A 16,847-nucleotide genomic window follows, 5' to 3' on the forward strand; every position below is an offset into this window, starting at 1 on the left:
TTACCACAGAGACACAAAACTATTGACTACAAAGATACCAAAACGACTCAGCTGGTGTTTTCTATTCCATCATGGGGCCAGATAGTCCAGCAAAACTAAACCTTTGAACTGCACACAGATAAACGCAGAGGAAAGTGTTGTTTCAGCACAGAACAGTCAGAGTACTTTTACTCTGTTTGGACTCAGTAAGAAAACAACCATCAGTGTGTGTTTAGACGCCTCCGGCTTCTCTCTGAGCCTCCTTCTCATAATTGGACTTAATCATCTGCTCTGACCACAAAACTAACGCCTGTGTGTGTGTTCAGGGAGAGAACAGGAAATCAAACACATCCGCTGCATTATTCATGAAGTCATTCACTGAGTTTCATCATTCTGGATCTGTTCTCCTTTCAAACAAACCCTCTGTTTTTTTTTTTGTCCTTTCAGAGTTTTTTCGAGGGACAGTCAGCTCCGTGGGATTCGGCCAAAAAGGATGAGAACCGCATGAAGAATCGCTACGGAAACATCATCGCCTGTATGTACCCACACATTATTCATAATGTGGATGTAAGGTGTGTTTTAGAGACTGATTTAAACCTGTTTGACTGTGTTTCAGAGGTTCAGCTCAACGACACTGTGGAAGCCTTGTTCTGGTAGAGAGCAGACATGTAGCTCAGTCAGATACTGTAGATACAGATAACATACAGTACTAATATACAATAGATAACACTAATATGTGAGACTGGGAGAACACTTGATGATTTGTGTGCCTCAGATGAGTTTTCATGATGTCCATGATTGAACCATTAACAACTGCCCAAGCCACTACAGGTGTCCCTGTATACTGGTTTTTCTACAGATTACAGTGGAAAATAGTGATGGTAACATCTAGGGTGTAATGGCACGTGCATTCTCCCCAAATTGTTTGTTATGGGGAGTGCAGTTGTTCTGTTCAGAACACCTTGTGACTGAAACTCCTACTGTGTATAATTAGGACTATTAGGTCTTAACAAGTGCAGAACATGAACTCTAACATTTGAACTGAATTGGGACTTTACTTGTGATTTGTTGGGTTTGTTGGTTAAGTAGGACTTGTTGGTCATGGCTTCGGACTTGACTCAGAACTTGGATCTTGAATTGGGATTTGATTAGAACCTGACTTAGAACATGTCTTGGGACTTGTTGGTCTTGACTTGGGACTTGATTAGAACTTGACTTGTACTTTATCTTGATTTGTCAGTTCTTGGTCCTTACTTAAAACTTGACTTGGGGTTTGTTGGTTTTAATCATCACTTGTTTGGCCTGACTTAGAACATGTCTTGGGACTTGATTAGAACTTGAATCGGGATTTGTTGGTCTGGACTTAGGACTTGATTAGAACTTGACTTGGAACTTGACTTGGAACTTGACTTGGTATTTGTTGGTCTTGACTTAGAACATGTCTTGGGACTTGTTGGTCTGGACATAATACTTGATTAGAACTTGACTCGTCACTGTTTGGTCCTTGCTCAGAACATGTCTTGACATGGGACTTGTTGGTCTTGATCTGGGACTTGACCCGTCTCACTGGATGTGACAATAGAGGTGGCAGTCAGGGAATGTGAGGATATAAACAGAGGTCTGGTGCGCCCCCGGCCTGTCACATTTAACCATAGATGTAACCGTCACATGTAGACGGGTGACACGTCTGTAGTGATGCATTTGTAGCCATAAATTAACCAACAACCTAACCACTGGTTCATCAGATGTGATGCCTGTAAATTATATTTTTGAACTTTGAATCATGCAAAACTGCCATACAGGAGTCGCAGAACTACAATAAAGGGCTGGAAATGCAGAGTAGTAGGTCTGTGAGCTTCAGAGCAACAGCAGATACACCTGACGTCCACCCAGGAACATGAATGATGAAACATTTCATTGTGTCGTTCCAACACTTACACTATTACTTACTCACTTACAGACAGTTAAACGTGCTGGGCATCACATTCCGCTCCACAGACAGACGCCGTTAGAAGCTCTGCTGTGGGAAACCTGTAGAAATTTGAGAGCGTTTATTGAAACACTTTTTAAAACCATCGTTAGAGGGTTTGTGCTGTGGGACGTGTTGCTATGACAACTTTGAATAACTAAAACATCCAGATTCGAGCTCAGTGTCAAAGAGCAGAAAGTCTGAAGCTGCCTTCAAACCAGCCGCATCAGAGTGTCTGAACGCGTCAGACAGGAAACACACGGCTGTTTGTGCTGCGGTTCGTTACCGTCGGGCAGATCTGGGGTCAGCTCCTATCATCACACAGCTCCGGGTCTCACGGACACATCATGTAGCTGCTGAAGCTAATGTGCTAACGTCCCAGAAAGTTAGCGTTGACAGCTGCTCAGTTTCAGCTGCTGGCGAACATCCACACACGCAGAGTCTGTCCTGTGGTGGTGTAATTATGCTAATGAGGTGTGATGGAGGATGCTGGGAGCTACGGTGGCCTGCAGGGACTCACTTCATGTTCACACCAGCCAGTAACACTCACACACACACACACACACACCAGTCTCTGTGACCGGTGTGTGTGTGTAACAGCGGTGGCAGCCAATGAGCTGCAGGCCTCAGACCTGGTGGGAGGCACTCGTGAAATAACTCGTCTGTTGATTTAACTTCTTTAAGTTTTGTAGATTTGACTTTGAACTGAAACTCTGACAGCTTCAGACGACGGCGCACTTTTACTCCTCAGGGCTAAACGTGTTAAAGTTCTGTAGACTGACGGTCGACTGAGGTTTAAACCTCTCGCTGTTTTTCACTCCAAACACACGAGTATTAATGAGATAACGATTGATTAATGATAATAACTTTATTTTTATGGAACCCTTCATGAAGGATTAATTAAGTTAAACTAGAAGTACGCTGTACCCTCCGTGATGGAACGACTAAGAAATAACAGTATAAACTGAACTATTATTAAAAACTACTGAATATTTTATTTATTGTTTAATTTTTGTTTTATGCTAATGAGAATTCTGGATTCTGATTGGCTGGAATGGAAGGTGTGGCATACACAAATTCTTACTCCCAAGTCATCACAACTGGACACATGGTCACAATCTCTTGGCGCCAGTTTTTAACGAACTGGGGAAGCGTCATATTAGTACGCTAAAGGTGTAGGATATTTAACAGAAAGGTGTGAGTAAGGAGGTGGACGGTGGGCCAGAAACCAGACTTTCAGACCCAACTTTGAATCTTTTTATATCTTTGTATAAACACGTACTGAATTCAAACTGAACATTAATAAGCACTTCATAATGTCCTGATGTCTGCGAACGGCTACATGGGTTACTCGCAGAAAGAAACACAGCATCAGCCCTGTAATTGCATAATTCAGATTAGAGCTGAAACAATTCATCTATTAAGTAAATTAATAGTTGATTAATCGTCAGAGTCAGGTCAAGGCGCCGCCATTTTGTTTCAGTTTATACTGTGGATCAGTTTCATCTCGTTTCTGATTTTCCATGATCATCGTGCGTTTTGTTGATGAATGCATCAAATGTTGACGCTTGAAATTCACGTTTGCAGGTTGAAGAGTTTCACGATCAGCGTCAGACACAGAACTTTAAAGAGGCTTCATTTGTATTTTATTTCTTGCATTTATTTCTTGTTCTATTAGGATATAAATTATTTTGTTTTCCAGAAGAAGAAATTGTGAAAATGAATAATGTATGCGTACAAAACACAACAGTTCTAACACACACACAGATTCAGATTTATTTATATCATTTAGTAGAATGAATGTAATGAAGTGGTTATTAATTTATTATTAGATCATTTGTTCAGCAGAAGCTAATTAGAGGTGATTATATTCAGCTTCACCACGACAACAAGCCGGCCAATTAACACTGTGTGTGTGTGCGTGTGTGCGTGCGTGTGTGTGTGTGTGTGTGTGTGTGTGTGTGTGTGTGTGTGTGTGCGCGCGTGCGTGTGTGTGTGCGCGCGTGTGTGTGTGTGTGTGTGTGTGCGCGTGTGTGTGTCAGACGACCACTCCCGTGTGCGTCTGCAGCCTCAGGACGGAGAGAGCGGCTCTGACTACATCAACGCCAACTATGTGGACGTGAGTAACACACAGTTTACTTCTTTTGTTCCTCTAAAGGTCGACCTGAAACGTCCTGGTGGATTGTGTTTCCATGGCGACGGTGGTCACCAGGCGGTGTTGGTTGCTGTTTACTCTGTAAACACAGACAGAGGAGATGTCTCTGCTGAGAGCGAGCGCGTGTGTTCCTACCCTTGTGAGGGGAAGTATAAAGTGGGCTTTGGTTGTGAAGGTTCAGGTTCAGGGCCGGAGAAACAAGGACCTCACAGAGCCAGACCCTCCCACACATGGCTCCATAGCAAACTATTTATCATACACATGTTTATACCACGTGTGTGCTCCTTCTCCTTGTGTTCAACTATGCTGTGAAACCATTGGAGGCCCTTGGATCTGGGCCCCCGGCATCGGCCTTCATATTTTGTTAAAGCTTTTTTTCACAGGCTCTTTCTACAACATGGAGGAGAAACTAGTTTTAATGAGTGTATTAGTGTAATATTAAAACATTAGATAAAAAGTCATGTTTACTCATGCATATGTGTTGAAAAAGATTTTATCATAATTGTTTTGAATGTTCTGCCTCTGATTTGTGAAGTGATCCACTGTTTGGCATCAAGTGTTGACCATAAAGACCAGTTTAAACCACAATTAACCATCAGGTTAAGGTCCCTCAGTAGCAGAAATCTGCCTTTAATCTCAAAAGAAATAAAGATTTGAAACTTATCGTGATAATTATCGATATCGACACCCTGCCCACCACTAGCAGCGCGGCGCGGCGCAGCGGGCAGGGTGGGGGCGATATTGTTGGTTGTATTTACGGTAGTTACTTAATAAATAATTTTTCGCACATATTGATTTAGGGGCATATGGGAGCAAAATGGTCGCACTGTAGAGCCCTGCCACAGACTCATGGTGTGAACACAGGATTCAGACTGAAACGTCTAGTTGTTTTAGATCTTTGAAGAACATTTCTCCTCACATCTTTAGCTTTAACATGACCTATTGTTTCTTTTCCTTCCTCTTCGGCTTGTCCTCTCCTCTCTCAGGGCTACCACAGACCCAATCACTACATTGCTACCCAAGGTAAGAACTCAAACACCCTCCACTACAGACAGTACATGCTCCACTGCAGACAGTACAACCTCCACTGCAGATAGTACACCCTCCACTGCAGACAGTACAACCTCCACTGCAGATAGTACACCCTCCACTGCAGATAGTACAACCTCCACTGCAGATAATACACCCTCCACTGCAGATAATACACCCTCCACTGCAGATAGTACACCCTCCACTGCAGACAGTACACCCTCCACTGCAGACAGTACAACCTCCACTGCAGATAGTACAACCTCCACTGCAGATAGTACAACCTCCACTGCAGATAGTACACCCTCCACTGCAGACAGTACAACCTCCACTGCAGATAGTACACCCTCCACTGCAGATAGTACACCCTCCACTGCAGACAGTACACGCTCCACTGCAGACAGTACAACCTCCACTACAGACAGTACAACCTCCACTGCAGATAATACACCCTCCACTGCAGATAGTACAACCTCCACTGCAGATAGTACACCCTCCACTGCAGACAGTACATGCTCCACTGCAGACAGTACACCCTCCACTGCAGATAGTACAACCTCCACTGCAGATAGTACACCCTCCACTGCAGACAGTACACGCTCCACTGCAGACAGTACACCCTCCACTGCAGATAGTACACCCTCCACTGCAGACAGTACACCCTCCACTGCAGACAGTACAACCTCCACTGCAGATAGTACACCCTCCACTGCAGATAGTACAACCTCCACTGCAGATAGTACACCCTCCACTGCAGACAGTACACCCTCCACTGCAGACAGTACAACCTCCACTGCAGACAGTACACCCTCCACTGCAGATAGTACAACCTCCACTGCAGATAGTACACCCTCCACTGCAGACAGTACATGCTCCACTGCAGACAGTACACCCTCCACTGCAGATAGTACACCCTCCACTGCAGACAGTACACCCTCCACTGCAGACAGTACAACCTCCACTGCAGATAGTACACCCTCCACTGCAGACAGTACAACCTCCACTGCAGATAGTACACCCTCCACTGCAGACAGTACATGCTCCACTGCAGACAGTACAACCTCCACTGCAGATAGTACACCCTCCACTGCAGACAGTACAACCTCCACTACAGACAGTACAACCTCTACTGCAGATAGTACAACCTCCACTGCAGATAATACACCCTCCACTGCAGACAGTACGTGCTCCACTGCAGACAGTACATGCTCCACTGCAGATAGTACACCCTCCACTGCAGACAGTACAACCTCCACTGCAGACAGTACAACCTCCACTGCAGATAATACACCCTCCACTGCAGATACGACACCCTCCACTGCAGATAGTACACCTCCACTGCAGACAGTACATGCTCCACTGCAGACAGTACAACCTCCACTGCAGATAGTACACCCTCCACTGCAGACAGTACAACCTCCACTGCAGACAGTACACGCTCCACTTCAGACAGTACAACCTCCACTGCAGATAGTACACCCTCCACTTCAGACAGTACAACCTCCACTGCAGATAGTACACCCTCCACTTCAGACAGTACAACCTCCACTGCAGATAGTACACCCTCCACTGCAGATAGTCCACCTTCCACTGCAGACAGTACACCCTCCACTGCAGACAGTACAACCTCCACTGCAGATAGTACACCCTCCACTGCAGACAGTACAACCTCCACTGCAGACAGTACAACCTCCACTGCAGACAGTACAACCTCCACTGCAGATAGTACACCCTCCACTGCAGATAGTCCACCTTCCACTGCAGACAGTACACCCTCCACTGCAGATAGTACAACCTCCACTGCAGATAGTACAACCTCCACTGCAGATAGTACACCCTCCACTGCAGATTGTGAACCCCCCACTGCAGATAGTACACACTCCACTACAGACAGTACACAATCCACTGCAGATAGTACACGCTATGCTGCAGATACGACGCCCTCCGCTGCAGATACGACGCCCTCCACTGCAGACAGTACAACCTCCACTGCAGACAGTACATGCTTCACTTCAGACAGTACAACCTCCACTGCAGATAGTACACCCTCCACTTCAGACAGTACAACCTCCACTGCAGATAGTACACCCTCAACTGCAGATAGTCCACCTTCCACTGCAGACAGTACACCCTCCACTGCAGATAGTACAACCTCCACTGCAGATAGTACACCCTCCACTGCAGACAGTACAACCTCCACTGCAGACAGTACATGCTCCACTTCAGACAGTACAACCTCCACTGCAGATAGTACACCCTCCACTTCAGACAGTACAACCTCCACTGCAGATAGTACACCCTCAACTGCAGATAGTCCACCTTCCACTGCAGACAGTACACCCTCCACTGCAGATAGTACAACCTCCACTGCAGATAGTACACCCTCCACTGCAGACAGTACAACCTCCACTTCAGACAGTACAACCTCCACTGCAGATAGTCCACCCTCCACTGCAGATAGTCCACCTTCCACTGCAGACAGTACACCCTCCACTGCAGATAGTACACCCTCCACTGCAGATAGTACAACCTCCACTGCAGATAGTACACCCTCCACTGCAGATTGTGAACCCTCCACTGCAGATAGTACACACTCCACTACAGACAGTACACAATCCACTGCAGATAGTACACGCTCTGCTGCAGATACGACGCCCTCCGCTGCAGATACGACGCCCTCCGCTGCAGATAGTACGCCCTCCACTACAGACAGTACACGCTCCACTGCAGATACTACACACCCCACTGCAGATACTACACACCCCACTACAGACAGTACATGCTCCACTGCAGATAGTACATGCTCCACTGCAGACAGTACAACCTCCACTGCAGATAGTACACCCTCCACTGCAGACAGTACAACCTCCACTGCAGACAGTACACGCTCCACTTCAGACAGTACAACCTCCACTGCAGATAGTACACCCTCCACTGCAGATAGTACACCCTCCACTGCAGACAGTACATGCTCCACTGCAGACAGTACAACCTCCACTGCAGATAGTACACCCTCCACTGCAGATAGTCCACCTTCCACTGCAGACAGTACATGCTCCACTGCAGATAGTACAACCTCCACTGCAGATAGTACAACCTCCACTGCAGATAGTACAACCTCCACTGCAGATAGTACACCCTCCACTGCAGATTGTGAACCCTCCACTGCAGATAGTACACACTCCACTACAGACAGTACACAATCCACTGCAGATAGTACACGCTCTGCTGCAGATACGACGCCCTCCGCTGCAGATAGTATGCCCTCCACTACAGATACTACACGCTCCACTGCAGATACTACACACCCCACTGCAGATACTACACACCCCACTACAGACAGTACATGCTCCACTTCAGACAGTACAACCTCCACTGCAGATAGTACACCCTCCACTGCAGATAGTACACCCTCCACTGCAGACAGTACATGCTCCACTGCAGATAGTACATGCTCCACTGCAGATAGTACATGCTCCACTGCAGATGGTACAACCTCCACTGCAGATAGAATACCTTCCACTGCAGATAGTCCACCTTCCACCTCAGACAGTACATGCTCCACTGCAGATAGTACAACCTCCACTGCAGATAGTACACCCTCCACTGCAGATAGTACACCCTCCACTGCAGATTGTGAACCCTCAACTGCAGATAGTACACCCTCCACTACAGACAGTACACAATCCACTGCAGATAGTACACGCTCTGCTGCAGATACGACGCCCTCCGCTGCAGATAGTACACCCTCCACTACAGATACTACACGCTCCACTACAGATACTACACACCCCACTGCAGATACTACACACCCCACTACAGACAGTACATGCTCCACTGCAGACAGTACAACCTCCACTGCAGATAGTACACCCTCCACTGCAAATTGTGAAACCTCCACTGCAGATAGTACACACTCCACTACAGACAGTACACAATCCACTGCAGATAGTACACGCTCTGCTGCAGATACGACACCCTCCACTGCAGATAGTACGCCCTCCACTACGGATACTACACGCTCCACTGCAGATACTACACACCCCACTGCAGATACTACACACCCCACTACAGATAGTACACGCTCCACTACAGATAGTACATGCTCCACTACAGATAGTACACGCTCCACTGCAGGTAGTACACGCTCCACTGCAGGTAGTACACCCTCCACTGCAGAAAGTACAACCTCCACTGCAGATAGTACACCCTCCACGGCAGATAGTACACGCTCCACTGCAGATAATACAACCTCCACTGCAGATAGTACACCCTCCACGGCAGATAGTACACGCTCCACTGCAGATAATACAACCTCCACTGCAGATAGTACACGCGCCACTGCAGATATTTATATTATACTTTTTTGTTGCCTACCTTTTTTTAAAATCTTGTTTGAGTGAATAAAACAATTGCGGTTGGTTTAGATGATCTCAAGTGACTATTCCCTCTGACATCAGTGGTCTGCATGTTTTCACGCCACCTTTTTGTATCGGCTCAACTCGTCTGTAGTGATACCAAATAAAGTACCAGGTACTATCCACAATGGAAAGCCGAGATCTGAAGAATTAATACTGTTTTACTTTTTCATAAGTGAAGTTTTAAATGTAACTTTCAGATATGTGCAGACACTCTGATACCACACAAACACACACACTCAGCTCTCCGGGTAGAAATGTACTTTTCTGAATAAACTGTTGTGTTTTTGCAACCACATCTATCAGCATGAATATGGAGTGTGTGTGTGTGCGTGCAGGCAGGCAGCAGCTTCTTGCTGTAAAACACTTGAGGACAGGAATGGATTAGCATGAACTAATTAGCTCGTCAAAACACAGACTGTCAACAGTGATTAAAAATATTTTTTGTGTGTGTGTTTTTTTGTGTGTGTGTGTGTACGTGTGCTTAATTTGAATTAATTAAAAGAGTCATTATAATTCATGTACAGCTCTGGTGTCGCCTGCTGATCTGCTGTCTAATATGAAGTTTACTGTGTGTGTGTGTGTGTGTGTGTGTGTGATTTTCAGGTCCCATGCAGGAGACTGTTTACGATTTCTGGCGGATGATTTGGCAGGAGAACACTGCCGCAATCGTCATGGTAACCAACCTGGTGGAGGTGGGGCGGGTGAGTCTACGCGTGTGCACACACACACACAGACTGATTGTTGTGGCCATCTGGTTGTTTTTCCTTGTTGATGAAGTTTGGGACTCCATTTCCCAGAGTGCATCTGTCACGTCTCTACTTACCCTTTGTTTATTTTCTATTGTTGAAAAGTTCACTGCCTCAGTTTATTGTGTAAGAAGTGCATTTTACCTCTGGAAGCAATGAGAGCGTAGTTCACAAACTCAAATACAAACGTAACCACAAACAAAGAAGAGCGCATGTCACAGGGTTGTGTTTACAAATGTAACCACAAGTAGAGAAGGTCACAGATGTGTAAGGTTTGTGTCACCGAGAGCAAATAACACAAATACAAATACGTATTTAACTGCAACTAAAGCGGAGCGTATACATAGACTGTGAGGAAGTGGCGTCACCCATTGGTTTGCGGACTGCCAATTTGAAACCTCCAGTTTGGCATTTTTGCCGTCGTCATCTTGTTGTTTTGCAACCAGGCACCAGACGTGACCATATTTGGAAGAGAGGGTGGAGCTAGCTAGCTTGGTTAGCAAGGTGCATCTGTAATTCACATTAACTGTAATATTAGCTGGGATGCTAATTTTGGCTAGCACGCTTAAAACAAGACGTACTTACTGAAAAATGAGCAGCCGACTAAGATAAGCTTTTTCAGCTGCGCTGGTTAAATGTACACAGAGCAGCGGATACGAGTCGCCTCTATCCCGATTGACAGGTCGCCATTGGTAGCGACTTGTCGATCAGCTTGTAGCCCCGCCCTAAAGCCTCCCCTGCTTCCTGGTCTCTGTTCCTCTAAATGGGACCATAATTTACTAAATAAACATCATGCTGTGTTGAAGAAGACTTGAAACTAGCGACTGAGACCATAAACTCATCAAGAAAGTGTTTACTGAGGGAATAAATCAGCTGACAAGTAGAAACATTTTCTCACAGACTTCGATGCAATCACACTTCTTTCTGCGGCCGGTGGAGTCGCCCCCTGCTGGCTGCTAAAAAGAACGCAGGTTTAAGGTGCTTCAGTCGTGAGAGCCGGAGGTTGCCGCTTACGAGACGTATAAATTGCAAATGAAAAGGCCGCTTTATTTTCATATTTAACCTCAACTCTACGACAGCCTGTGTCACTAATCTGCATAAATATCAATGTATGTATGTATCAATGTGCATATTTAATGAAAATATACCTAATTTGCATATTAAATATGAAAAAACAGAATGTTTTATTTATGTTTCCATTCAGCTTGTGAAGGTTCAGTGTGATATGAGTAAAGTAAAAAAAAAGCCTATTTGGCTGGTGTCTCACCTTAAAATATAGATGCCATTCTTGGTCCCCAGTGGATGAAGTGTTAAAATATAAATGCCATTCCTAGTCCCCAGTGGATGAACTCTTAAAATATGGGAACCATTCCTGGTCCCCAGTGGATGAAGTGTTAAAATATAGATGCCATTCCTGGTCTCCAGTGGATGAAGTGTTAAAATATAGATGCCATTCCTGGTCTCCAGTGGATGAAGTGTTAAAATATAGATGCCATTCCTGGTCTCCAGTGGATGAAGTGTTAAAATATAGATGCCATTCTTGGTCCCCAGTGGATGAACTCTTAAACTATAGATCCCATTCCTGGTCCCCAGAGGATGAAGTCTTAAAATATGGATGCCATTCTTAGTCCCCAGTGGATGAAGTGTTAAAATATAGATGCCATTCTTGGTCCCCAGTGGATGAACTCTTAAAATATGGATACCATTCCTGTTCCCCAGTGGATGAAGTCTTAAAATATAGATGCTATTCCTGGTCTCCAGTGGATGAAGTGTTAAAATATAGATGCCATTCTTGGTCCCCAGTGGATGACGTGTTAAAATATAGATCCCATTCATGGTCCCCAGAGGATGAACTCTTAAAATATGGATACCATTCCTGTTCCCCAGGGGATGAAGTGTTAAAATATAGATGCTATTCCTGGTCCCCAGAGGATGAACTCTTAAAATATGGATACCATTCCTGTTCCCCAGTGGATGAAGGGTTAAAATATTTAGCCCATTCCTATTCCCCAGTGGATGAAGGGTTAAAATATTTATCCCATTCCTGTTCCCCAGTGGATGAAGTGTTAAAATATAGATCCCATTCCTGTTCCCCAGTGGATGAAGTGTTAAAATATAGATCCCATTCCTGGTCCCCAGTGGATGAACTCTTTGAATGTAAATGTCTTTCTTGATGAGCACTACAGCCAGATGGGAGGACAGTAAACTGGAGCATCTGGAGCTCCAGCAGCTGAGCACTAAAGCCGAGTTGAAACCTCACATGACACGAAGACAACACACACTTTCCTTCTGAAATTGAAGGATTTAACCTGAGACACACACACACACACACACACACACACCTGCAGGCGGGCTCCCTGTCCCAGCTCTCATTACCCAGAAGGCACCAGGGATCTGTTCCCCCTCTACAGGAGAGCCGCAGAGGGGGATTCTGGGATAGATCAGGCTGATTATCTCCCTCTGTCTTTCTCTGTCACACACACACACGTTCACTTTGTTGGTTGCCGTGGCGACAGTGCGATTAGCTCAGCAGTAATTAGCTGTTAATGGGGGGGGGGGGGTTCTCTAATTAGATTTTAATATCAGCTTTTTTTGTTCTGTTTATGTTTCTGTTTAATTAACGAGTCATTTATTTCTGCCTGCATCCAATGTTAATGAATAAACAAGATTCCTGTGTGTGTGTGTGTGTGTGTGTGTGTGTGTGTGTGTGTGTGCGCGCGTCCAGGTGAAGTGCTGTAAGTACTGGCCTGACGACACGGAGATCTACGGTGACATGAAGGTGACGCTGATCGAGACTCAGCTGCTGTCAGAGTACGTGATCCGGACCTTCGCTGTGGAGAAGGTAGAACACACACACTGTAACACACACACACATTATAACGGGCGGCTACCACCTGCTGCTATCCTCCTTCTCAACCAGCATCAGTGCTGACAAATCTGCGTTCTATAATAACAGAATTAGCGGTGCCACTGACTCAAGGAAATTATTTTCCACTTAAATCTCTTCTAAATCCTCCTCCACCACCCACAAACCTGTCCGCTGATACCTTTGCTGCCTCCTTCACAGGCAAGGTGGCGGCTACATCCAGCCAATTCTCTAAATCTCTCACAATCAACCATTCTGTTCTCACTCCGGTCAGCTCCCACTCTGTGAACTCGGCACAGGAAAACCTAACATGTAGCAGTCCTGCTACATCGTTTCCTCTGCCCTCCCAGGTCAGTGGTTGTTCACTCTCCTCGTTTACTCCTCTCACGGAGAACAAAGTATCAGAACTCTTGACCCGTAGCCGTCCATCTACATGCCCACTGGACCCGATTCCTACGAATCTCCTCCAAGCCATATGTCCTACCGTGGTACCGACAATCACTCGTGATAAATACTTCTCTGGCTTCAGGAACCTTCCCGACCACTTTCAAAAGGGCTCGGGTTACACCCTTGCTCAAAAAGCCCTCACTTGACCCAACTCAAGTTGAGAACTATTGACCAGTGTCTCTTCTACCTTTTTATCCAAAACTATTGAACGGGCAGTATTCAAACAGGTCTCAGAATTCCTCTCAGGGAATGACCTCCTAGATCCATATCAGTCTGGTTTTAAGAGTGCCCACTCTACTGAAACGGCTCTTCTGTCTGTAACAGAAGCCCTAAGGTCAGCTAAAGCTGCAGCCCAGTCCTCGGTTCTGATCCTGCTTGACCTATCAGCTGCCTTTGACACAGTCAGCCACAGGATCCTGCTATCCGCTCTCTCAGCAATGGGCATCTCGAGTAAAGCACTCCTGTGGTTCGAATCCTACCTCTCTGGGCGTTCCTACAATGTTTTGTGGCAAAGACAATTATCCTCCTCCCACTGCCTCTCCACAGGGGGCCCCAAGGCTCAGGCTTGGGCCCCTTCTCTTTTTAATCTACACCACCTCACTGGGGCCGATCATTCGCTTACCACTGCTACGCAGACGACACGGAACTCTACCTATCCTTCCCGCCAGGCGATCCCACTGTCTCGGCGTGGATCACGGACTGTCTATCAGACATATCTGCATGGATGAAGTCTCGCCACCTTCAACTAAACCTCTCTAAGACTGAACTCTTGGTCATTCCAGCCAAGCAATCTATCCACCATAACATCAAACTACAAATTGACTCCTCAACCATCACTCCAACCAGGGTGGTGAGAAACTTGGGTGTCCTGATTGATGACCAGCTGTCCTTTTCAGACCATGTTGCTACTGTCTCTCGGTCATGCCGCTTTGCTCTATACAACATAAGGAAAATCAGGCCCTACCTCACTCAATACGCCACCCAGCTTCTGGTACAGGCCTTGGTTATCTCTCTGCCCTCCCAGCAGGTCTTCCAGCTTGTGTGGTGAAACCCCTACAAATGGTTCAGAACGCAGCAGCGCGTCTGTTTTTGATCAGGACAAAAGGACTCTTGTCACTCCATTACTGTGACCTGTGTGTGAATCAGATTCAAGTCCCCAATGCTGCCTCCAGACTCCTGGGTCTGCACCATCTACCTAAACTCCATAATCCAAGGCTACGTTCCTTCTGGGCCACTACGCTCCTCCAACGAACGCCGCCTGGCTCTGCTATCCCTTCACACAAAGCTGTCCCAGTCCCTGTCAGTTGTAGATCTCGTGCTGTATTTGATGCTGTATTGATGATTTTAAGTTGTTCCTCACATGTAAGTCGCTTTGGATAAAATGAGTAAATGTAAATGTACTTGAAATGTATTTTCAATTTCAATTCAATTTCAATTTTATTTATATAGCGCCAAATCACAACAACAGTTATCTCACAGCGCTTTTCATAAAAGAGCAGGTCTAGACCGAACTCTGTGATGATATTTACAGAAGCCCAACAGTTCCCACCAAGAGCAAGCACTAGGCGACAGAGGCAAGGAAAAACTTCCTTTAAGAGGCAGAAACCTCGAGCAGAACCATGACTCAGGGTGGGCGGCCATCTGCCTCGACGGTTGGGGTGAGAGAGAGAGAGAGAGAAAGAGAGAGAGAAAGAGAGTGAAAGAGAGAGAGAGAGAAAGAGAGAGAGAGAGAGAGAGAGGGATGTAAGGAGAGAGAGGGGAGGGAGGAAGCCTACACAATATACACACAGAGGTACAGACAACGAAGGTAATGTTGCTATAAACTAAATGAAAAATGGTACAGATATTTATAATAGTGTTAATGGTAACCATCGTAATGTTAATGATTATAATAACAATAAGACTAGCAACAATAGTCGTTGCAGTAGAGGGTGTCGAGCAGGAACACGGGGGCAGCAGGTGACCCGCAGCCACAGATCCAGACTCCACAGCTCCAGAGCTAGAAAACCTGCAGGAAGTGATAGGAGGAGAGAGGAGAGGGACGAGAAAGCACAAGATACCAGAAAGGGGAGAAGTTGTGTTAGTAACATGCAATAATGGGATAAGGTTGCATACAGAGGGAGAGAAAGTAGAGGAGAGAGGAGCTCAGTGCATCATGGGAAATCCCCCGGCAGTCTAGGCCTATAGCAGCATAACTAAGGGATGGTTCAGGACTCACCTGAGCCAGCCCTAACTATAAGCTTTATCAAAGAGGAAAGTCTTAAGCCTACTCTTAAATGTGGGATGGTGTCTGCCTCCTGAACCCAAACTGGAACCTGGTTCCACAGGAGAGGAGCTTGATAGCTGAACGCTCTGGCTCCTAGTCTACTTTTGGAGACTCTAGGAACCACAAGTAACCCTGCATTCTGGGAGCGCAGTGCTCTGGTGGGGTAGTAAGGTACTATGAGCTCTTTAAGATAAGATGGTGCCTGACCATTAAGAGCTTTGTAGGTAAGAAGAATGATTTTAAATTCTATTCTGGATTTTACTGGAAGCCAATGCAGAGAAGCTAAAACAGGAGAAATGTGATCTCTTTTCCTGGTTCCTGTCAGAACACGTGCTGCAGCATTCTGGATCAGCTGAAGAGTCTTAATGGACAATTTTGAGCAGCCTGATAATAAGGAATTGCAGTAATCCAGCCTAGAAGTAACAAATGCATGGACTAGTTTTTCTGCATCATATACACTTTCTGTTGCAGAGGGGCGTGGCAGAGATCAGGGAGATCCGTCAGTTCATTTCACCGGATGGCCCGATCACGGTGTGCCGCTTCACGCCACGGCCTGCTGGGCTTCATCCGCCGAGTCAAGGCCAAAACCCCCCCACTGCCGGCCCCACCGTGGTGCACTGCAGGTACACACATTTAAATATGAGTCACTATATACCCCACATTACTGCTTCATAAAGTGGTGTTTGTTTTGAGCATGCAGCTTTAATATAAAACTGTGTGGGTGTGTGTCAGTGCGGGGGCGGGGCGTACAGGTTGTTTCATAGTGATCGACATCATGCTGGACATGGCGGAGAGAGAGGGCGTGGTCGACATCTACAACTGCGTCCGAGAGCTGAGAGCACGAAGGGTTAACATGGTCCAGACTGAGGTACTCACACACAACATATACACAAAGACACACACACACATCATATACACTCACACACACATCATATACACACACACACACATCATATACACACACACACA

The 16,847-nt window shown here is 46.1% G+C and overlaps 1 protein-coding gene across 1 annotated transcript in view; it reads left to right on the forward strand.

The window, feature by feature from the left end:
- Positions 1–16,847, forward strand: part of LOC119887943 (receptor-type tyrosine-protein phosphatase mu-like) — a gene marked incomplete at its 5' end in the record, with an annotated part of 69,740 nt that overhangs the window by 49,225 nt on the left and 3,668 nt on the right. The window contains 10 exon segments of the mRNA XM_038698486.1: positions 427–514; positions 3,991–4,067; positions 5,090–5,126; positions 10,157–10,254; positions 13,025–13,141; positions 16,350–16,380; positions 16,383–16,424; positions 16,427–16,468; positions 16,471–16,501; positions 16,611–16,793. Of these exon segments, the coding sequence (XP_038554414.1) occupies positions 427–514; positions 3,991–4,067; positions 5,090–5,126; positions 10,157–10,254; positions 13,025–13,141; positions 16,350–16,380; positions 16,383–16,424; positions 16,427–16,468; positions 16,471–16,501; positions 16,611–16,793 (746 nt within the window).

Source organism: Micropterus salmoides, unplaced genomic scaffold (genome assembly GCF_014851395.1).
Source record: "Micropterus salmoides isolate LMB-PRFRI ecotype aquatic unplaced genomic scaffold, ASM1485139v1 Ms_hic_scaffold_1, whole genome shotgun sequence".
NCBI lineage: Eukaryota > Metazoa > Chordata > Actinopteri > Centrarchiformes > Centrarchidae > Micropterus > Micropterus salmoides.